The sequence below is a fragment of the Parambassis ranga genome, chromosome 22 (genome assembly GCF_900634625.1).
Source record: "Parambassis ranga chromosome 22, fParRan2.1, whole genome shotgun sequence".
Lineage (NCBI taxonomy): Eukaryota > Metazoa > Chordata > Actinopteri > Ambassidae > Parambassis > Parambassis ranga.
Window position 1 is genome coordinate 13,601,838 of NC_041042.1, and position 22,547 is coordinate 13,624,384.

Genomic DNA, 22,547 nt, shown 5'->3' on the forward strand with positions numbered 1-22,547 from the left:
AATTACAATGAAATCCAGCTTGTAGTGATTGTATTATACAGTTCATATCAATTTCCCCCCACCTCTCCTTCCTTGTGCAGTTTTTCAGCTCTCTCTGTACTGGAACTAAGACCCTGTTTCACTGCGGTCAGCTCCACCCTCAGATCCTGATGTTCTGCCCTCAGCCTCTCAACTTCAACCTCCTTTTGTCTCAAGGCAGCGTCTGCTTTAGCCAGTGTCACCTCAGCATGGGTCTGAGAGAAAGGAAAACATCCACAGTACCGAGAAGTATCATTAAAATAAAGTTCCTACATTGGTATATACGGTACACTCACAGCAATTAGTTTTCATTTCAATATAGTTCTACATGAGCATCAGATAACCAGTAAGGTGCAATGCAACATGCAGTGTTGTGTGTGTATTATGAGCATAATCTCTAAAATTCTAAACATTGCTGCACAGAGCATCAGAACGCCAAAATATGCCACGATTGCCCTAACATATGCATCTCAGTCTCATACTTTCTTTACAAAGACCACAAGTATTTCTTACCACTTCCTGTCAAAACGAACCAAGAGAAAAGAAAATAAACTGCAACGGAGCTTTAAAGCCAAGAGCTACCAAAGATTTTCCGTCTGCTTCCTCATTTTGATGTCACTTCCTCTGTGTGGGCAAGATTTGCCGTCTCAGTGCCGGAACACGTCACAGTAATGGCCCTAACTAAAACCAGATGTGGACTTGTCTGTAGTTGCTAACGCAGCTGTATGCTACTGAATACCAGCAGCAAGACGCTTCCTGTCTGGACCTGATCAGAAGCTTGTTGGAGCAGGTTAACAGAGTTATCTCTTTCTCTCTCTCTCTCTCTCTCGCTCTAACTTTGTACTCTTCAAAAGACCTTTTCTTCAATTCATAGCTGGATTTCTAAAAACTATAATTAGAGTTAATTAACTGGTTCTTTACTGATGCACACAAACTGTATAGTACAAATTTATTCCCTTTATATTTCTGAGTAAGACTGCATCTTCATTTTTTGCTTTTGAAAATGAAACATTTGACAGAGATACTTACAAGCACTTCTTTTTGAGACTCTTCTTGACTGATCTCCATTTCACTGAGCTTAGTTGTCATGTCCTGGATAAGGGCTTTCATTGAATTCACTTCTTGTCTTAGTCTTTCAATTTCCTCTTGGAGTTGACGCTCCCTCCTTCTCAATGCCTCACGTTCAGCAAAAAGCTCACCCTTCACAGTCTCAAGGGTTTTAATCTTCTCCCTTTCCTCAGCAACCAGTTCCTCCATGTCTACCACCTCTGCTCTAACCTCCTGGACTTGTCTCTCAAGAGTGAGGCTGGTTTCTCTGAGGACCTCCATTTCTGTTTTCATCTCCTCCTCCTTTGTTTTTAGAGTCTCAATCTCTCTCACTCTCTCCTGTTCATTGTTTTGCAATTTCAAAATCAGAGCGTTTAGACAGGCCTTCTCCTCATGCAGGGCACTTGCTTCTTCGGCTTTAACTTTCAAACTGTCCCTCATCTCCCTCTCCTCTTCTACCTGGGCTTTGACCTCTTCCAACTCTGCTTCTTTCTGGGTGATGAGGCAATTGAGTTCATCTGACTTCTCTCTCTCAGCTTTGAGCCTCTTCCCAAACTCTTCTCCATGTCCTCTGTATTCTTCTTCCTGGGTGAGTAGTAATCGCTCCAGTCCCTCTTTCTCTGCAACTGCCGTCTCAAGCTGACACTGAAGGGCCTTGAAACGAGATCGAAGGGAACGAGAAGAGGCAGAATGAGACAGACTGAGCTCGTGCTTCAGGCTGGTGGGCACTCCTCTCCTCTCTTGTTCCTGTAGAGTATAGTGCTGGGGTTCAGGGCTGGGAGCAGGTGAGGGATTGATGCTGTCACCATCTTGAGAGTCACTGACTTCATGTAGATTGGGGCCCAATGTGGCAAGTTCTGCCTGCAGTGTACTGATGACCTCATGGAGGCGCTCCTCTTCTTCCTGTTTGTCCTGCCGCACTCTTGAGATTTCAGATTGAAGATGTTCCACCTGTGAGCGTAGATCCTCAAGCTCAATCTCCACAGCCTATAAATAAAAAGTTCAAAGGCAAACTATTTAATTATGGCCTCATCAATTATGTGCTTGTGTGTATTCAGTGATTCTGGCCTATGTGACCTTGCTGTCTCTGGTGTTCTCCAGCTCTTGTTCCAGTCGTTGGATTTCAGTGTTGAGGTGGTCGATCTCCTGGTTTTTCTCCTGAAGAAGTGCTGAGGAGAATGTCTCTTCCTCGGTTTCCTCCGCCTCGGCATGCTCCTCTTTTTCCTTGAGTTTGGTGAGGGCAGACACATTTTCCTGTAAGCAAAGTAGTACATGCAAGTTTGGTAAAAACAAAATTCAGTTCATTTCTCTTTGAGAATAATTGGTGTGAAGACCAAGAAATCCTTACTTTTAGGGTATCAATCTGTTCTTGGAGCTCATTAACATGTTCTGCATTCTTATTTGTTATAAGCTCCAGCTGTAGTGTGAGGTGTTTTAGTTCAACCTCTTTGATGCTCAGGTCTCTCTGCACAGTCTCCAGCTGGCCAAGCAGGACTTCAGCCTAAAAGATTCAGGGTTAATGTGTTATACATTACTTTCAAGACAAAATTATCAGATCTCTCATTACAACATGGTAAAGATTTATCTGGACACCCACAAATATTTGTACCAAAGGTACCACCACTTCTTATTAGCTCATCTTTATTTACAATACACCATCAACAGACCTCTTGCTCTTTGCCATGTAGACTCTGCTGAGCAGTGTCAAGGGCATCCCTAAGCTCCTGGGTGGGGTCACGTATGTTGTCATGGTAACAGTGTCGTGTCTCATCCAGTTTGGACTGCAGGGCTGAGATCTGAAGCCTGTTTGACAGCTGCTGCTGCTCCAGTGCCTGCTTATCCTGACAGTCAAGGAGAGGATCAGTGAACAATAGAAAAGGAGGAGGGTGGATACTGTCATGCATTTCAACTGGAAGTGTGTGTTTTGTTCTTACTTGTGTGAGCTCCTGTTCTCTCAGTTTTGCTCTGTGAAGCTCTTGTTCCAATTGACTGATGGCTCTATTACTCTCAGCACTGTTAAGCAGTGCTTGCTCCAACTCTCTGATACGCCCAGTTAGCTTGTCTATTTCCTCATTGCGTTCTGCAATGTCTCGCTGGGCTTGTTGATTAGCTGAGAGTAAGGAAGCATGGTCCTCTGTTTTATCTTTGATAATAGCTTGAAGACTGTCCACCTACAGAGACAGATAAAAGATCATTTTTGATAAGAAACTGACATAATTTTAAATGACAGAAATGGATTTTCAATGGAGAACTACATGATTGAAAAACTAAAAAGCCATTCCATATCTACAGCCACTGAATTTAAGCCATTCCAGAGAGCAGCGATACAGAGATGAAAGACAAATTAAGTGTGGCAAAGAAGAAAATGGGTATTAGCAAATAAACGATGAAGTAAGAATGAATACAGACAAAACTTTTGACAAGCTCTAAAAATTACCATATGGATGCTTACACAGAAACAATGATGTAAAATCCACACCATGCAACAGAATCAGCTAGAGCTAGAGGAGTTTGCTACAGTTAGGTTTCATACCTGCAGAACCAAGTCCTCAAACTACAGCAATCCATTCAGCACAGGGACAAACACAGAGTCAGGCTCATTAGCAAACAAACAATGCCATCATCACTTCAACCTCTGAGGATGTACTCTCAAGTTAACTGTTTACTTTTAAAACATTCAAATCACAGATCCTCTTTTCACTTTAGGTAGAGTGTGTTATATGACCAATTTATAATTAATTATGAAATGAAGTTAAATGTTTAAAAAAATTTTTTAGCTTTAAAGTGTATTTATAAACAGACTTTCTATGAGGTTAATGGTCCTCACCCTGTGTCCCTTGTTATCCACTGTGGCTGTCTGTCTGAGTTGGGCCTCAAGCCTGTGGATTTCCTGCTGGAACTCGTCTCGCTCATGTTCACGCTCCACTGCCTGCTCCTGGATGCACAAATACAAATTATGTGAAGAGATTCTGTCAGCTGCATTAAGCAGCAACATGAGAAACACTCTCTCATCCTTTTAAATAACAGCAGAAACACAATCGAGCAACTGCATATTTACACTACACTACAATAAATGCAATAGAAATAGCTATCATGTGAATGGGTTCAAAAATAGCAGATTTAAGAAGAATTACGCTTGGCATTTTGATCTGTGAAACTCACCTCTATAAACTGTCGGTTGTGTTTTAGCTGCTTCTCAAGTGCTTGGACATGCTGATTGAGGTCTTCAGTGTGGGTCTTGTTTTGCAGCTCTGTCTCTAGGCCCTTTGTTTCCTGCTCCTCAAGCTCTCTCTCCAAGGTCCTGAGGCGCAAGGACAGAGAGTTGTGGTCCTTCTCTGCTTTCCGCTGCAAGTCCAGCCTATCCTGGGTCAAACGCTCTGTCTCTGCCAACAGAGCTTGAAAAAAAAAAAAGAGGAAAGTATAGAAGAATCATTTAGATGTACATACATGCACAAAAAAAGAATTCAAAAGCAGAACACATGTGAGAGAAGAGTTAAATACCTACAATTACACATACTGCACAGCAGTCCAACAAGCTTTGCTATAAAGCCACTGGCAGTGTTACAAACTGCACTCTTACACAGCACAGCAAATATACTGCATATTCATCCCCACCCCCCTATCACACACACTCCACTCTGACCCACAAACCTGCGTCAGGATCTAAACTGAGCCAATGGCCTACGGAGAAAAGACACATCTGAGCACAGACATTACATAAGTGTATGGTCAAGCTCACCAAAGAGGTCGTGTAAGATTTTATACAGAGACAATGATTTTATGTTTCTTACCTTTCTCTCTCTCCCCAAGTCCTGCAGAGAGGTGTTCCTTTTGACGCAGAATAATTGTATGCTCCTCAGTGAGCTCCTGGTGCTTCAGTCTGAGGCTGTCCAGCTCTGCACTAAGACTCTGCAACTGGTGCAGCTTCACCTTCAGGTCCTCCAGCTCCTCTACTAGTCTCTCCTCTTGAGCCTCCTTCTGCTGCAGAGACTCTTCTAGGACTGCTTTTTCAGCGATGTAGCCCTCAACAAGCCCTGAACACATCATGCAAACGCCACAAGTAAAATCAGAAAAATGCCTCTTGGGTCTCACCCCCAGCCCTGTGAGTGTGAGTTGAACATAAAGTTCAGTTAGAAAAAGCAGACGATGGTATATTGCTCACCCTCTGCTTTGTGAAGTTCCAGCTGAAGTTGATTCTTCTGCTTGGCTTCCAGATCGAGCTGGTCCAAGAGGTGCTTGTGCTGTTCCAGAAGTTGGGCAGAGTCATCTTTGCCTTTAGAGAATTTTTCCTCCAGAGAAAGATGAAGATTGTGAGTCTGCTCCAACTGGAAGGCAAGGCAAGGCAACAATTATTACGCAAGACTGCGAATCAGGAAAAAAAGCTCACGGATATGTGTATATCAATCCATCTTTTACCTGTGTATTGGCCCGGTTGAGGAGATCCAGCAGTGTGTCTACTGTGTGACGTAGTCTGCTGCAAGCATTCAGAACTGCTTCTTCTCCTTCAGGATTTATCTGAGCATCTGAAACCAGGAGACTCTCACAGAGCAGTTGGGTCAGCTCTGTGTCCTCGGATGACAGGTCAGCAACTGAAATACCTAATGAAAGAGTCACAATAAATTTATCTATAAAATATTCCAAAAAGACACCTGAATAACTAATAGGAAATAAACGTCAGGTAACAGACCTGATTCTTGTGCGTCTTTGTTTCCAGTTGAACTCCTCTGATGTGGGGCCTGCTCTGGTGTTTTGGTTCTGGTGCTGATCTTTTGTCCAATCATTTCTTCTGTTGCAATAATGCTGTGGAGCATTTCAATCAGCACCTTGCTTAACTTTTCATTTGCTTGGTGGAGTTTACATCTGATGGAACAAGAGTGACAAAAATGTACAGATAAAACACAACAAGACCCTCTCATCTCCAAACAGTAACATGTGAAATAACAGAACTTTAAAGAGCACACAGAACTTTTGTTTACCTTTCCTCTTTAGCCCTTTGTAAGTCATCGGTGAGCATCTTCAGAAGGTTGCCCCCCTCTTGACTCTCACGCTCCCTTCGTTGCAGGAGGCTGTCCAAGGTCTCCATCTCTGCACGTTTTCCTGCCAACTCACCCTGAAGACACCCTACTTCTGCTCGCAGCTGCACAAAAATGACATAGGTACACCGTGTTGATGCAACCAACACTTAACAAACCTAATAACATCTTATGTATACTATGGCTTGTTTAAAATCTGTGCAAAACTGGATCCATGAAAGGAGAGCAATAATAGACTATAAAATGGGTTCAATGCCATCTCATTCTGGTTATAAGGCATCGCAAGATCATAGTAACAAGACAAACGACCAAACCACATAGTCAAAACAACATCCCATTAGAGGCAAAAAGCATGACAAACTCAGAAAGTATGTTCTGAATCCAAATGAAAATCGAAACCAGCTGTCAACTGTTCTTATTCAGCTGTTTAACCTGTACTGTTCCCTGACAATCAAGACAAGGCAAAAACACACACCACCTTCTTTGAAACCACTCTAATGCACACAGAGTATAATCCTCAGACAGTCTTGGCAGTAGGACATTCTGCTTAAGCAGAGTCGGTCCAGTAGTGATGTAAACAAAGTTATTGGTGCTCTGCCCTACATTTAAGAACAGAGTTTTCTCCCAGACCTGAAATAATTTTTCTTACCTCTCCATCCACAACCTCTTCAGTGTCTCCCTCTCCTTTCACCATGTCTTCCCTCTCTTTTTCCCGCTCCCTCCCAACAAACGTCTCATGCAGCCACCTGCCTCAACAAAACAATGCTGTTGCCATGACTGCAGCCCCCTCCCAACTCCTCTTAAGCTCCCTTTGCTAACCTCATGAGGACGTGAGTGTAGTGGATGTGTGGTAATATCACACTATGAAGAAAAGCTGGTAAGGTGCCATGGTAACAAATGAATACAAACATTCGGGACCTTTAAAGCTGACGGTTACTGTGAGAATGATCACTGATTCACAGAATAAACTATAATGGATGGGACATTTATAAATGAAATCCTATGCTATCAAAAACACCTCTTTGGAAACAATAATTTTGGCCCAAAAGCCTAAAGCAACTCATTTGTAGGCAACAGAGATTATACAAATAAATGAATAAAAAAATGTTTCCGTAAAAAAAAAACAAAAAAACATAACAAAATACAACAAAACAAATCAGTGCTTTGATGAAAAAAAGAGTGAAAATACATGGCACATATGAAGGAGAAGCAGCTTTACTGCTTGTCAGGTCATTTGTCACTGGACAAGATAAAGAAAAGCAGCAAATCTCCATAATTCTGAAACTGGAACCAAGAGAGTCCGACTACACATCACACTAATATACACACACCAGGTTAGTATTGTGGTTCATTATGATAATTTAATCTGATGCAAGGGTATAAGGAAAATCTAGCCTATAGATGCCATGCTTTTGCAAAAACATACAGCCTCACTTCTTAACTCTCATCTGACTAAAGAACATTTTACCCTGGACTGTGGAGTCAACATATTAAAAAAATCACTTAAAACTTGTGCACAAGGTATTCTTGTATGTGTGTATCAAGTACCTGGGCTACCACAGCGTCTAGTTGCTGTAGCTGTGCAGTGAGCTGGCTCATTTTGTTTGTGTAGCTCTGCTCCTTTTCCTCTTGTTCAGATGTGAAGCTCCGCCTCAGATCTTCAAGCTCCACCTCCTTTTGCTCTTCAAACTCCGTCTTCAAAGAAAGCACAGATAAAGATGCAGATGACCACCTTAAAAAGCTGCTGTAATAATGTAGGTTTATTTAGACCAATAGCCATCTCTCACTGGCTTATGGCTGACTACTGGCTTGCACATTTCAGATGGTCAAATGCTAAATATCTGGGGGGGAAAACTACCTTCAGCCTTAAAACCTTCTGCATCAGAGGATAAAAAGCTTAGACCCATCCCATTTAGCCACCGTTCAGATGGCAGCAACACATGCACGAAGCAGCAGCACAGATTCAGAGAACAGAGACAGATGGACATGAACACTTCTGCATATATGATGGCAGGATTATGAGAAAACTAGGTTTGAATAAAGCTCCAGAGGGACAGAGTCCAAGAGGGAAAAAAACACACTATCCCTGGGAATGAACTGGTGCAGCTGGAGCTTAGAGAGGGCAATGCTACCACTCACACACATACTACAGCTCTCAATAATCCAGAACCATTACATAATGCTTCAAACAAGCATTCAAGAGTCAAATAAATGTACAACATAGAAAACTGAACTGGGTAAAAATGTATTTTATATAATAAATTGATTATCTAGAAATATGGTAGCCTCCATAATGTTTTATTTAAATAAATCTATTCCCTTTTACCTTCAGTAGATTAATCCTATCCTGCAGTCGCTCTTCTGATTGGACTTTGAGGAGCTCCACCTCTTCAAGGAAGTGCTGTCGTTGTCTTGATGCTTCCTCTTCAAGCTCCCGGCGACATGCCTCCAATTCCCGCGCCGAGACTCCGTTCAGCTCCTACAGCGGACAAAAGGCAGTTGGTCAAATATCACGGTTTTAGTGTTTCAGAGAAAAAAGTCCAAATAAATACTCCGTCTGTGCACACAAATACATCATTATATAGAACGAACAATGCTTCAGTGTAATCCCTTCTCTAACCACAGACACAAACTCGAGTGGCAACCATGAAAAGCAACTTGTCACACACACAGTTTGATGCTCACTCACACACCTGCAGCTGGAGTTGGTGCTGTTGGCTAAGTTGCTCTTTTTCAGATGTGTAGCTTTGTGAGAGCTCCTGCAGAGCAGTGCTGTGTTGCTGTTCAAGTTCTAAAACCTGAGAAAGAAAAAAATCAAAAGCACTGAGAATTATGGCTTTTAAGTCTTTAAGAAAAACAAGGAGATGACTGGGTAAGTACCGTACCTGCTTCTTTAATGTTTCAAGGGCTTTGCAATGTTCTGCATCCAAGGCCTCTTTCTGAGCTACTAGCTCCGTCTATAAAAAAACAAAAAAACAAAATCAAACAGCATTTACTATACTCCTGTATTCAGTTAAACAGCTATCTAGTTTATTAGGTAATATTATAGATGAATAACAAGTATTAGCCTTTTTATTTATATATTTATACCTTGTGAACGTGGCTGAGCTCTGCTGCCATGGCTTTAAACTTCTCCATGTGTACCTGAGCCAGTTCTTTTCTCAGTTCTTCTCTGATCAATAATTGCTCTGCCGCATGACGCTCCATTAGCTCTTTATGTTCTGTAGTCTGGGAATTCAGGACTTGACGATGCCTGTCCTCAAGTTTAACAATCTCATCGCGCAGTGTCTTGAAATTAAAGACAATGGCATTAAAACACAACTCACAAAGGCTTTACTTTCTATGACTTGTGACTCCTTACCTGCACTTCCACCAGGTAAGTGGCCTCCAAAGTGTCCATATTACCCAGCATCCTTTTTTCAAGTTCTTCCCGGTCTTCCTGGTGTTTACGAGCCAGTTCAGCTTCTAAAGCCTCTAAATGAGCCTGATTGGTCTCCTGATAAACAGCCTCCAGACTCTCAAGGTCTCTCTTTCGTTTGGAATTAAGGGCCGCTTCCAAGGCAACAAGCTCAGCGTTGTGCTTAGATTCAAGCTCAACGGCCATAGCTGCAAGCTGATCTCTGTGACTGGCACTGAGTGAATCTAGTTGTGCTTTGTGTTTGGCATCGATGGTGTCCATCTCTTGAGAGTGCTTGTTCAGCAGTGTTTCTCTCTCATGTTCCAACTCAGCTTTGTGTTTGTTCTTTAACTCTGCCACAGACATTTCATATTTTGTGACAAAATGCTGCTCCAATACTGCCTTTTCTTCTTGGAACCTGAACATGTAAAATAAAAAAAGATATAAATATTAAATATTTTCAAGGGTCTTGAAGGAAACTGAGAGTCTTGAAACGTGAACAAATGTGATATCTGTTTAGAATGAATCTCAGACAGCTCACCTCTCTTGGTTTTGACGGAGTTGCTCCTGAAGCTGCTGAGATTCCAACTTTGCTTTCTCCTCATGAAGTGCTTTTTCAAGGTGAAACCTCTCCTTTTCTATCGCTCTGTTTAAGTCTGACATCTCAGTTTCATGCTTGTCTTGAAGTTCTTCTCTCAGCCTCTTCATATTTTCTTGCAGAAGCTCCCTCTCTTCTTTATGAGCTTCCTCAAGTTTGGAGAGCTCTCCTGCAAACTCCTGCTTCAACTGCAGACATTTAAATGAACATAATAAAATAATTAAAAAAAACTACATACAAACAAAATAACTTTTTTTCTTTGTTAGGGTTATTATTGTACCTTTTGCATGTTCTTTTGTATTTCTGCATCATGCTGCTCAGTCACCTCAGTCAATTTGCTCTCTAGCGTATGGATGATGGTCAACTTTGCCTGCAGCTCCTCTGTGTGACACCACATTCTCTGTTCAACCTCAACCTAATAACAAAAACATGGCATTATATGACCCACAGTTTCAATGTCTATTTTGAAATATACCTTATCTGATGATTTATTTTCTCACCTCAACTTGCCTCGTTGCCTCCATATGCACCCTGTTAAGCTCTATAACAACGATATTTGAAGAAATGATTAAGTGACCATCTCTGCAAAACAAAATGTAATGTGCAAATTTAATAGGTATTCTATTTATGAAGCACCTTGTAGGTGTCTGTCAGAAAGTTTGGCTCTGAGTTGTTCCAAATCGAGGGCATGACGAGTCTTCATATCTTGCAGCTCTTCATAGTAATGGTCAGTGAGGTCTGAGCGCACCTAAATTAACAGTTAAGGGTAAGCATACTTTCAAATAAGGTTCTACATTTATGTGAATATAAAAAGAGGCCCAAGTGTCTGACCTGCTGTAGCTCTTCTTTAAAGGAAAAAGCAAGTGAGGATCGCAGATTGGAAAGGTCCATTGTATGTTTCTCCTCCAGCTGCAGCCTCAACGTGTCTTGTATTTCCTGGATAACAAATACAGGGACATGAGGCTTCCTATTCCATGCAGCAAGTATGCCCTGCAAATCAACGACTAAGTGGACTTTTACCTTCTCTTTTTCCAGTTTGGTAATATCAGAAGAAACCTCTTCAGCTTGAGAGAAAGTACTTAAACAGAACAAAGATGTGGATATTCAAAAACATTTATACAGACATGAATAAAAATGAATGAATGGTGAATGTTTAATTACAAAAAGAATGCCAGACATACCAGCCAACTGTGGTTTTAAGAACAGATTCTTCCAAGGCACCTTCGACCAGCTTCAGCTGAAGCAGAGCAATTTCCTCTTTATAGCTCTCCTCTGTGGCAAGCAATCGCTTCTCAAAATACCTGAGGAAAGATCAAAAATATTTATACATTATAGAACACTGACAGAGTAGCAGACCATTTCAAAGTCACCTCCATAATTCAGTTGTTTCAAATATTGTATTTCAAAACTAACACAATAAACACAGGACTATGTGGCTGGTTGTGCTCTCATACCTCCTCAGGCTTTCCAGCTCAGCCTCATTCTGTTCTTTAATTTCTCGTTTCTGTTCATTAAACTCTGTCTTTAGGCGTTCAATATCATCCACACGACACGAGCGAGCTAGCAGCTGCTCCTTAAGCTCTGTAATACAATAAAGACAGACAATACAATAAAGACAGACAAAGGTAAGAACAGTGGCTGCAATTTATGTTTTAGAATTAAGCCTTCAAAGTTTTCATTTCCTATTGCAAATACTCAAATGAACACAGCAGACAGGGGAAAAAAAGGACACGTCAGATTCGTGTATCATCTCACCTCCTAATTCTTGACGACTTGTCCTCATACTCTCCAACTGGGCCCATAGCTGACCTACTTCCTGCTCAGAGCTCTGTTTAAGCAAGGTCTTCTCCTGCTGCAGGTGCAAAACCTGGTTGAACACGAGAAGAGATCTCTCATTGAAATTCTACACACAAGATAAACATCTGTATGAAAAAAAGTCCCAAAAAGAGGAAAGCTATTTTGAGTGCTTTGGAATGTTTGTTTATGTTGCGAGTTATGGTGAATTAACCTCTAGCTGCAGTTGCTGTTCTTTCTCCTGTAGGTGGAGTGCTTGCTGCTCTTTCTCCTGCAGCTCTGTTTTATGTGTAGAAGACAGCTCCTCCAAAGAACCTACTCGACATACACAAAACACAAGCAGAAGCAATTACAATTTAGGGCAAACCACTCATAATGTGACAGTTTAAATATACATGATTATTATGTGAAATCGCACATGAACTTTATTATCTCTTAATATGTTCAGATTGAAAGAACATAATGGACCCATTGGTGTGTAAATTCAATCACCTAGAATAGATGTCATTATGAATATTAAGAATTTAGAGAAATGATCTGAAGTTGGGCTGCACAACTCACAGGCAACAGCATCTCTGTCAGTCCTGGCTTGTTTCAGCTCCTCTTCTAGTCTCTGGTTCTGCTCCTTACTGGAGGTCTGGAGTTCTAGCAGTTTAGCCTTTGACTCCTGCAGCTCTGCCGTGGTCTGAGACAGAGCTGCCTCGGCTTCAGTTAGAGCTTTGTTAGTCTGGATGAGGGAGGCCTGGGTACTGGTAAGCTCTGCCTGGGTGGTAGAAAGGCTGTTCTGCAACTCTGAGAGTGACGTTTGGAGATTTGCCTGGATGCTTTCTGCATCTCTCCCCCACTGTGCCCTTAAATCCTGAGAAAAACAGTCCAACGTCAACATAATACATTTTAATTAATATGGTATAATTACATATACTTTCAAATCAAAAATGTACTAAGTGTTATAAACCTTACCTGTATCTCTTTGGCCTGCGTTTTATCCAGTGAAGCTCTCTCCTTAGCAACACGAGTCTCCCACTGCTGTTTTAACTCATCTGTAGATGTGAATATACATTTATACACACATTGACATCAATAAAGGTCCAAAAACCTGAAGGTTATATCTGTCACGTGCTCTTCTTTTACTGAACAATCTACAAAATAATGAAGGTGATTTACCCACAGCCATAATGGTTCACATGTTGAATACACTACAGCAGCGGTCCCCAACCTTTTTTGCACCACGGACCGGTATCATGTAAAACAATACTTTCACGGACCGGCACAGAAAAAAAACAAAAAAACAAAGTGCATAAACAGACAACTTACTCTTATGCTTAATTAGTGGGAGCCTTTGAGCTTTCTCAGCAATGAGGCGGTCCCATCTAGGGATAATGGGAGACATGACACCCGAAGTGTGTTTCTTATGTCCAGTCCACTCCGTAATTTTGTTTTGGCCGTCATTAATTGCTTCAGTCGTTCTTGTTCATGTTTTCTTCCATGGCTTGTCTTTTAATGCAGGGTGCTCGGTCTCGCAGTTTTGAAGGCTTCGTTGCCTCATTTGCGAGTCTGTCGCCACATCACTCAGAGCGGACTTGGTGTGTGAGAATCACCTGTTGCAATAAATCCGTATTTTAAATAGGACTCCTGATATAGTCTTTTAAATGCAGGTTTTTTTTTGAAGAGGTAGGCTCCTCTTCTTCTGTCTCCTCGTTAGGCCTTTTCCCCTTTCCGAAGAAGCTCTCCAAAGACGTTTGTTTTTTATTTATTGTTGCTGCTTGTGGGCTTAATTTTGGGGCCGTATCCCGTGACCGAGACAAGCGTCTGGGCAGGTGCTTAAAGGCACAGGCGGATGAATCTGATCGATTTATAAATGAAACAGCTTTCAGACTCAGATAATGATTAATATATGTTTTGCTCAGTCTTTCTGTGCGGCCCGGTACCAAATGACCCACGGACCGGTACCGGTCCCCGGCCCGGTGGTTGGGGACCACTGCACTACAGTGCAAACAAAAAAAAAAAGAACGCTAGGGTGAACTACAGGAAAAAAACTATTGTCTGCACTCACCTATCTCTTGTTGGTGTTGTTTGTGCAGTCTCTCCTGCTGCTGCTGGTTCTGCAGTTTGAGCTGGTCTAGTTCCGCCTGATGATGGGCCTGAAGGAGTGCAGTTTCCTCAACAAACGTCTCCCTCATTGAGTTCTGGACCTTGATGAGAGCAGACCCCTGTTCCTGTTGTAAGTTTACCTGAGAGTTCTCCAGCTGGGACATGTGGATGGAGGTCAGACTTAGACGCAAGGCTTCAAGCTCAAAGGCGTTTTGGGTCTGATGAACCAAAGAAAGATGGTGATGTTTTTACAATTCTTAAATCCAAAAACTAAACACGATAATTTTTCAACAAAGAAAAATATCATCATCATGTGATCATGTGGATCTAATATACCTGTGCCTGCTGCAGTTCAGCCTGGTGGGCAGCCTCCATGCTCTCCCTCAGCTCCAAAGACACCTCTGTCCTCAGCTGGTTAAGCTCCTCATTGTGTTTGGCTTTTAGTTCTGTCAGCATTCTCTCATGCTCACGTTCAGTTACCTAAGGGGGTGATAAAAGAACTGGAAACATGAAAAAGCTGAGAAAATACAGTAAAAACATGCAAGTTTTATCTACTGAGACAGAGAACCAGTACCTGTTTGATTAGGCTGATCTGTCGCTTCTGTTCTTCCTCCATACTGGCCTGCTGCTTTAACAGCTCCATCTCCAGGTGAGCATTCAACTTAGAAATCTAGTCATACAAGCAGATAACAATATTGCTGTAATTAAATGCTAACATATTTAGCAGAAGACAAATCTTCAGTTTGTAAACCCACCTCTTGATGTTTCTCCATCAGGTCTTTCATCTCCAGCTGGTGAGATGTCTTGAGCTTCTCTGTAGCCTCCTTCACAGCCAGGGCCTGCTTCTCCTCAAGAGCTTCCTCCTTCTCCTTCATCTGCTCTTTCAATACATGTGTAATATCAAGCAGCTCTTTCTCCTTCTCTTGCCTCTCCTCCTCCCATTTCTCCCTTTCTTCAGCAAACTGGAAACACAGTGTGGTATATTGTGTTAATCACTGAACAACACAAATGCATAGATTTACACTTAATAGAGAGATTGATATCTCACCTCCATATCTTTGGCTTTCAGCATGTTCTCAAATTGCTCAAGCTCCTCCTCTAGGACTTGCTCCATTTTTTTCAGCTGTTCGTCCATCTCTTCTTCTTTTCTTCTGTGTTCCTCCCTCTCCTGCACACACTGAGCCTGGGCATCCTCCAAGCTGACCAGGTTTTGTCTCAAACTGGAGATCTGGGATTTTAGCTCATTCTTCTCTTTTTCAGACTGGTCCAGATTGTTAAAGCTTTCCTTCAGCTCTTCATGCAGTCTCTGCACTTCTATTTGGACATTCCTAATTTGCACACGTGTTGTTTCAAGCTCCTTTAAAACTGTCTCAAGTTCTGTAGTCCTTTCACTTAGTAGGTTTGATGTTGTTTTGTACTCAGCTTTTGTTTCTTCAAGCTCTGCCATGATATGTTCACAGTGGGCCTAAAGAAAGGCAGGACAGAATTACTTGAGTTTTTCATCATATTCAATGACTTCAATCTTTTATTACAAATATTTGTCTGCTGCTGTATAGTATATCTAGCCACCTTAAAAGAGTATGGTAAAAATTAAACAACTGTATGTTTATTATTAGGCTGTTAACACACACCCACTTATTATATTGGTTTACCTTCAGTGTTTGTAGCTGGTTTCCATCTGTGAGTTTTGAGCTCTCTCTGGCAGAGTCTGCAGTCTGCTTTATCTCCTGCTGAGACGATACCAGCAGCTCCTGCTGATTTTGATGAGAACAGAGTGCAACCTCTTTTTCCTGCTCCTTCTTTAGCTCCCCTACCAGCTTATCTTCCTCCTCAGATGGAACGGTACTAGGGATGAGGAGTGAAGCATCATCTGTGATTTTAGCTTCATTTCCCATCACTATTATGGCATTCTCATTCTCCCTTTCTTCAATTAAGGCACTCTTCTGGCTGCCTTGTTCTTGGGCTTTCAAGTTCATCTCTTCCTCAGTGTGTCTCCTCTTCTCCTTCTCCTCCTCAAGTTCCCACAGAGCTTGTCTAAGCTCCTCTGTTACTTGAGCCCACCTGAACAGACAAATACAGAGAATCAAATATGTGAACAGCATATGTAACAATACTTTATGTTGCAAATTATTATGTTCATGTGAAATATGCAAACGTATTAGTATGCAAATTGTTTGTAATTTTCAAATTCTGCTACAGTTGGCCATCTAATAATATATAATTAAAGTTCTTTACCTGCTTCTTGCTTCCTCTAGCTCTTCTGCACTCTTGAGAACTTCCTCCCTGAAAACACTCAGGTCCCTGTCCTTAAGTGCCAGCTCTTCACGGAGCTCCTCACACTGCTGATTCAGCAGCTGTTTTTCCAAATCAGTCTCCTCGAACAGTGGCTCAGACATTTTACTTGTCTCCATCTTGCCAGATGTGGAGTTGTGAGGCCACTGAGGTGGAGACTCACTGGAATCTCCAGTTGCAAAGACATAGTGCTGCGAGCTAGTGATGTCGTGGAAGTCGTCATTTTCTTCAAGGGGACGGTTTGAAATTGACAATAGGGGCTGATCTCCAAATACTTCGCTATTCAGCTCAAAACTGTGAAGAGAGGCACAGCTTCTGTGGGTTAATTGTGTGTGCCTGTGTAAAACGTAGGAAAGTGTTATATAGTGAAATATTTTAATTATTTTACTCACCTATAGTCTGCAGAGATGTCCAGCTGACTGCAATGTTCAAAGCTTTCATTAACCACCGAGGATTGCGAGTGTGCAATTGGAGCTGAAGACAAGTAGCGCTCCATTAGAATGTCCCCAGTAATTGATGCATTCATACTGTCCTGATCAGGTCCTCTCTCCAGATTGGCCTCATCTACACTGATCCTATCATCAGTGCTAAAACAAGCTTTTGCTTGGTTCTGTCGGTTCTTGGAAGCTTTCAGTCCATTGACCTCCTCCTCCCTAAACTTAAGTTCTTTCTCCCTCTCCTCCAACAGCTGCCTGACTTGCTCGACTTCCTGTCTGTGCTCCTCCTTTAGCCTCCTTATCTCTTCCTCCTGTTTCTGTCTTTCCTCTTCAAGACTCTGAAATCGGAGGGCAGAGTGTGAAATCTCCTCACTAAACCTCCTCTCTGCATCCTCCTCCTCCTTTAGCCTTTTCCTCAGCTCCAGCACTTCTCTGTTCAGCTTCTCCTTCTCCTCTTTGTACTGCTGCATCTCAAGGCACTGAGTTTGGACTTGGCTTAACTGGGTCTGGAGGTTCTGCAGCTGTGCCTCCCGTTCTTCCCTCCCCTGCTTCTCCTTCTCCAGCAAAGCAAGCACATGTTGGGTTTTCTCCATCTCCTCTGCTAATTCGGCACATATGCGTTGGCTGTTCTTCCTCTCTTCTTCTAGCTCAGCCCTCAGCTTCTGCATAGAAGTGTCAGTCTCCGTCTCACAGTGACTACTGAAGCCTTCAGCACTAGAGTGGTACCCAGGACCTATGCCTCCTGATGGTGCCTTCTTATGATTGACGTTTTCATCTTGTGGAGAAAGACCATGGAGAAGCTGCTGTTGATAAATGTTAAGGACTTCAGCTCCGGACTGATTTTTGATCCGTAGAAACTCGACACTGGTCTGTGTGAAATACAGTACAGAGGATATGCATGAAATTAATGGTATATCTTCAGGTAACAATAATCCTAAAGGTGCTAGCATTTACCTGCTGGAGCTGCCTCTGCAATGCCTGAATTTGTCCAGCAAGGGACTGTGCCTCCAGTTGTACCTGGTCTCTACTAGCCAGGGCCTCTTGAAGGTTAGAGCTGAGTTTGGCAATGATTTCATTACGCTTCTCCACAGCATCCTGTAACTGCTGCAAGTCATATAAAACTTTCGGTCACTTTTAAAATCATAACACACACACATAAAACACAGACACTCATAGATGACGTACATATATCACTATCTGTAGTGTAGAGCAAAACACCCAGACTGTTCAGCTGATATTTCTACTACTAAACAGTGTTTAAGAGGAAATAATAAGGCTTAAATGAATAAAAAAATATCCAGGATTAGGATTATAATGCTTAAGGAAAAATATTAGTCATGACATTTAACTGAGTTTATCTTATCATTTTAAACCATATCTGAGCACACTTGAGTGCTTGACAGCAACATCAAAACAAAACCAAGGGGATCAACTCGTTATCTCATTATTTATCCCATACAAAACAGTGTTTAATTCATACTGTATGTTACCATGTGCACATATAAAAATATCAAAAACATGTAGGTAAATGTATAAATACTGATTCTGTATACCTTAAGCTGCTCTTTGCCAGTAAGTGCTGCCAACTCCTCCTCTTTCAAGTCTTCCACAGGGGATGGGCTTTGATCAGGGGTGGGGGGCTCTTCCCTCTGTTGCTCATTCTGCTGAATCTCTGATCTCTCTGGCTTTCGGGGCTGAAAATTAACAGTATTTATGTTACAGATGTTGACAGAATAAACCATGTGTCACAACTTTGTAAATTTAATATTGTTATTGAACATTCCTTTTAAAAAGGCAGTAAACAGTACCACAGTTAATCCTGGTCAGGTTGCTATGACAACCTGCCCTACAGGCGACATGATGGTTAGTGACCCATTTCGCTAATGTATGTTTACCAGACAGGAGGCATGGACCACTTGTTAAAGCATACATTAAGCAAACAAAATGAGACAAAATTAGGCCCAGCGACCCATGAATAATCCCAACTGAGGTTATCATGCAGTGAGGAATTCAGTGTGAAAAATTTCCAGCTGAATTAAATACAGACTTGGATTGAAATAAATGGCATTAAATTAATTCAGTTTTCTCTGTAATTTTGATGCATTGATGGCAATATCTGTACAACCAATAGTATACCTTCTGGTGGGTCTTGCTGTTCGGGTCTGTGGCTCTGGCTGATAAATCAGCCGGTTCTACGTGGCTGTCTTGCGCCTTGCCGTCAACCTGCGAGACATTCTGGCCCTTCCTCTTCTGCGTCTTTTTCGCCGCCCCCGCACTGTCGCTTTTCGCCCGCTTCTGTCTGAAGCTAGCAAGCTGCGCAGGAAGGATAGTGAGAGGTAGACGGACACATAGGTCAAAACCACAGAGCACCACCACACTATCAGCATGGTAAACCTCAGGGGCCAAAGGTGAAAATGGACAAGAGTCCAAATCTCTTCAGAATTATTCAAATCACAAGCAGATTATTCTGAAGTCATTGAAAAGTAGTAATACAAGTTGGTACTAGTCCCCCAGTGCTGAAAGAGAAATAGACCGGAAGCCCTTATTTTGATGAGTCAGTTGTACAGCAGGAAAAAAGCCAAATGAAGCAAGAAGAAATCCCAAACTCAAATCCAAAATAGATGGCACCATAACCTCACAAGGTATCCAAGTTCAGAAGAAGATGAGGAAGCTATATATTCTCAAACCTCTAAAGAACCATAGCATTCCCACGAGAAGTGCAGATTTTAGTGACACACATTTTACAACCTCTGAGCAGTGCAGAAAGACAGCAACCATAAAAAAGTGTACATCTGTCACTTCACATTTTTCAGCTAGTTGAAAATGTCAAAAACAGGGAACTGCAGACTGCTTTGAAGTGGTTTTTAAACCACTTCAAAGTCTGATGCTATAAAGAATGAAAATGTCAAGAATCTGAGGCTGCGAAGGTCATCTGAGAAATATGTCCACAGTGGGAAATAACAAAAAAAAATCCCCAGTCAAACCAAAATACTTGAATTCCAGAGAACCGATTTGATAGAAATGCACTTCAGGCTGTTTTGACTGTGACACATACTCCTCCTTTTGGTAGTTTTTTTTTATTATTGCAGCCACTCTTTACTGGTCTGTCCCTCTCTTCTTTAAGCAGCTTAAATCAGATTACAGCAGCTGACATTGTAACAGAGACCTCATACTGCCCTCCATCAATATCTGTCAGTCAGTCATTGACTTCCTTTCTTGCTGGTGGTCAAACTTGTCAATTCTTCCTCATCATCGTAGTTGGGATGCTGCCCAGATGTAGATCTTGCAGTCGGCCCATCCTCTCATCCTAGAACTCACCGACATACAGCGCAGAGGGATCCACAAACTCTGAACTGAGGATGGCATGTGTCTAGACTAAGGAAAGAGGGTGGAGACTGGGAGATGAATTCACACAGAGAGGAGGAGACAGAGCTCTGTGTGTGGCGAGCAGCATCAGAGTGTGCATGCTCAATTCAATTTGAGATTACATGGCCGTGGGAGATACTTGTTGCTTTGTGCGACGAGTCACATATACTATGCATGACAACACTGTGTGTACATGTGTGCCAGTGTTTATTCTGATGACATGTCCAAGTCTACCTATTACACTGCACTGTAGGTTTTGCATTTAATTTCCATTTAGCACCACAAAAATTCATCCATTGCCACCAAAGTCCTTTTTAAAAATGTAAACACTGAGCTACTGGCCTACACATGTGACCTCCTTAAACCAGAAACCAGTTTTTAAATAGATTATTCCATTAATTCCGCAACACTTCAGGTCTTTCCACCCTAAAGTGTTTGCTTTCTTACTCATTATCACTTAAAACCTCACCCATCCTCCATCACCCGTCATCACTGCCTCCGCCTTCCTCAGAGCACATCACATCTCAGAAAGACATCAGCCAGATGAGCTGTGTTTAGCCCAAGGCCACTTCTGCACCACAGAAAGTCTGACTAACTGGTTAGCTGGAGCTTGTTGTGACCAAGTTACATGTAACTGAATGGCTGAATTGTGTTGTGTTCTCAACTATGTCAATGCTAAGTCAGGGTTGGGGCATGCTGCAGTGTCAAACAAGACTATATTTGTCAGATTCCAATGTGGCACTGAAATCATAGATTTCTGATGCAGCAAACACACTAAAGGCAACTGACAGCACTGCATTACCATAGCAACACCATCCATGTGAGAAGAGAGCTCAACATATTCAGCCTCATCAAATCTCATGGGCTCACTGCACCACCTGATGGCCTGCAACGAGCATGACAGTGTATGCAGTGCAAGGCTATATTTGGCATTCAAATTATAATTGCAAGGCATATATTCTTTCAGGCTAATTATTTAATGTGAATCAGGGCGGCTAACGACAGTCATGTGAACAATAGAAAAAAAGTAGAAAAAGTCATAACTGTGTACCCGAAGAAAACAAAATAAACAAAAAAACAAGAAGAAAGAAATGATGTCCACACACCCACAATCTCATAGGGTCAAATGTCTCTGCCAGTCACCTTTTTCTATACTTACCGACTGGCTTCGAGGCATGTTAGATGATTTCTGTCATAAGGAATATCAATGATAAAATTCAGCAAAGTGTCATGTTGCAACATTAGCAATACTGCAGTAGCATTTTCCACAAAACATGCTAAACTACTCTCTTAAAACTACAAATATCAGCTCTTCATACAACTTTAGCAATATGTTTAGCTACCTATAGAACAAAAAAGGAGTATAAGCAGAAGAATACATCCCCTTATCATACTCAGACACTACATCATCAGACATACTGTTGTAAACATATATTGTATACTTTGGTGGGAGCTGTAATGAGTAAAGAACAATGTGCAGTGTTTATAGTTGGCATGAAACATATTAACCCCAAATAAAAGAGTTTTAAATAATGTATGGAAGTTAAACTAACCATGGTGCAGAATACAAAAACATACGGTGCACCTGCAAAGTAACTTGGCATGGTTCATTGGCACAAGTATTTTTGAAACGTGTACGTAAAGAAATGTACAGATATGTATTCGTAAATAATCCGGACTTTCAGTCACTCCAACTAACTTATGTGAGATTTATTTCATTAGCTGCTTAACCTACTTCATAAATGTTATTTATATCGTTTGCGATGTGCTGAGTCAGATAATAGTCCATCCTCAACAAATGGCGCGGTAATGCCTGTAATTTAACGTTTAAATGCAATCTAAGCAGCAACAAACATACAATAATTTCAGAGATGGATGTAGATAGCAGTGGACAATCACAAAGCTACGACAAAAGAGTTTGCTAACTGCTAGCTTTCTGTATTAGCATGCGTTAAATGTTAGCAACAAACCTTGGCTCTCCCAGCTTCTAGTTTTCTCCGCCGTTCATCTTCATCCATGTCTTGGTTTAAATAAAGACGTTAAAATGTTAGGACATCCGTCCTAATTCAGTCATAGGCCCACAACAGTCCTGCACTAATAGAATAAGTTAGCTAAAACAAAATCTTTGAGCTTCCTTTACACACAACTGTCAACAGATAATATTCAATATGGCCGCCAAGTCAGTTAAACTCCGCCCTTATCGCGTTTGCTTGAATTAATGACCCAATCAAATTGCTTTGTTCTATGTCTTCAGCCAATTGAATTGCGTTCATTCCCCTCTCTGTTTCCCGCATCAGTTAATACTGCCCCCTGCCATGCAAGTCAGTCAAAAAAAAGGTTTCTAACCAATCATATTGCTGAGTAGGGCCATCTATCTTAGATTGACGGCTACTGTAGCCAATCAGAGCAAGCTCATTCATTCCCTCCACTGGTCTATATTTATGTTTACTTAGCACCTTACATCTCCATATTTG

The 22,547-nt window shown here is 41.7% G+C and overlaps 1 protein-coding gene across 4 annotated transcripts in view; it reads right to left on the reverse strand.

Annotated features, from left to right (window-relative positions):
- The window catches only part of pcnt (pericentrin), a 28,388-nt gene extending 6,167 nt beyond the window's left edge, over nucleotides 1-22,221 (reverse strand). Inside the window, exons 1-45 of one of the 4 annotated variants that reach the window (XM_028396280.1) lie at nucleotides 22,044-22,221; nucleotides 21,233-21,262; nucleotides 18,844-19,020; nucleotides 18,261-18,401; nucleotides 17,662-17,811; nucleotides 16,663-17,576; nucleotides 16,214-16,564; nucleotides 15,631-16,039; nucleotides 15,027-15,443; nucleotides 14,734-14,940; nucleotides 14,553-14,648; nucleotides 14,315-14,458; nucleotides 13,941-14,196; nucleotides 12,848-12,927; nucleotides 12,449-12,746; nucleotides 12,102-12,202; nucleotides 11,849-11,960; nucleotides 11,548-11,674; nucleotides 11,275-11,394; nucleotides 11,114-11,171; nucleotides 10,925-11,029; nucleotides 10,730-10,841; nucleotides 10,594-10,634; nucleotides 10,374-10,508; nucleotides 10,037-10,281; nucleotides 9,460-9,913; nucleotides 9,189-9,386; nucleotides 8,984-9,055; nucleotides 8,792-8,896; nucleotides 8,425-8,577; nucleotides 7,647-7,793; nucleotides 6,042-6,202; nucleotides 5,753-5,925; nucleotides 5,482-5,663; nucleotides 5,228-5,390; nucleotides 4,857-5,099; nucleotides 4,228-4,460; nucleotides 3,893-4,000; nucleotides 3,599-3,619; nucleotides 3,000-3,236; nucleotides 2,733-2,906; nucleotides 2,414-2,566; nucleotides 2,143-2,319; nucleotides 1,048-2,052; nucleotides 63-233 (exon numbers count right to left, since the gene is read on the reverse strand). In XM_028396280.1, the coding sequence (XP_028252081.1) occupies nucleotides 63-233; nucleotides 1,048-2,052; nucleotides 2,143-2,319; nucleotides 2,414-2,566; nucleotides 2,733-2,906; nucleotides 3,000-3,236; nucleotides 3,599-3,619; nucleotides 3,893-4,000; nucleotides 4,228-4,460; nucleotides 4,857-5,099; nucleotides 5,228-5,390; nucleotides 5,482-5,663; nucleotides 5,753-5,925; nucleotides 6,042-6,202; nucleotides 7,647-7,793; nucleotides 8,425-8,577; nucleotides 8,792-8,896; nucleotides 8,984-9,055; nucleotides 9,189-9,386; nucleotides 9,460-9,913; nucleotides 10,037-10,281; nucleotides 10,374-10,508; nucleotides 10,594-10,634; nucleotides 10,730-10,841; nucleotides 10,925-11,029; nucleotides 11,114-11,171; nucleotides 11,275-11,394; nucleotides 11,548-11,674; nucleotides 11,849-11,960; nucleotides 12,102-12,202; nucleotides 12,449-12,746; nucleotides 12,848-12,927; nucleotides 13,941-14,196; nucleotides 14,315-14,458; nucleotides 14,553-14,648; nucleotides 14,734-14,940; nucleotides 15,027-15,443; nucleotides 15,631-16,039; nucleotides 16,214-16,564; nucleotides 16,663-17,576; nucleotides 17,662-17,811; nucleotides 18,261-18,401; nucleotides 18,844-19,020; nucleotides 21,233-21,262; nucleotides 22,044-22,091 (9,204 nt within the window). In that variant the 5' untranslated portion in view covers nucleotides 22,092-22,221. The remainder of the gene's footprint in view (nucleotides 1-62; nucleotides 234-1,047; nucleotides 2,053-2,142; nucleotides 2,320-2,413; nucleotides 2,567-2,732; nucleotides 2,907-2,999; nucleotides 3,237-3,598; nucleotides 3,620-3,892; nucleotides 4,001-4,227; nucleotides 4,461-4,856; nucleotides 5,100-5,227; nucleotides 5,391-5,481; nucleotides 5,664-5,752; nucleotides 5,926-6,041; nucleotides 6,203-7,646; nucleotides 7,794-8,424; nucleotides 8,578-8,791; nucleotides 8,897-8,983; nucleotides 9,056-9,188; nucleotides 9,387-9,459; nucleotides 9,914-10,036; nucleotides 10,282-10,373; nucleotides 10,509-10,593; nucleotides 10,635-10,729; nucleotides 10,842-10,924; nucleotides 11,030-11,113; nucleotides 11,172-11,274; nucleotides 11,395-11,547; nucleotides 11,675-11,848; nucleotides 11,961-12,101; nucleotides 12,203-12,448; nucleotides 12,747-12,847; nucleotides 12,928-13,940; nucleotides 14,197-14,314; nucleotides 14,459-14,552; nucleotides 14,649-14,733; nucleotides 14,941-15,026; nucleotides 15,444-15,630; nucleotides 16,040-16,213; nucleotides 16,565-16,662; nucleotides 17,577-17,661; nucleotides 17,812-18,260; nucleotides 18,402-18,843; nucleotides 19,021-21,232; nucleotides 21,263-22,043) is intronic. The other 3 variants (XM_028396282.1, XM_028396281.1, XM_028396283.1) reach the window with 3 other exon arrangements.
- Nucleotides 22,222-22,547: the final 326 nt, after the last annotated feature.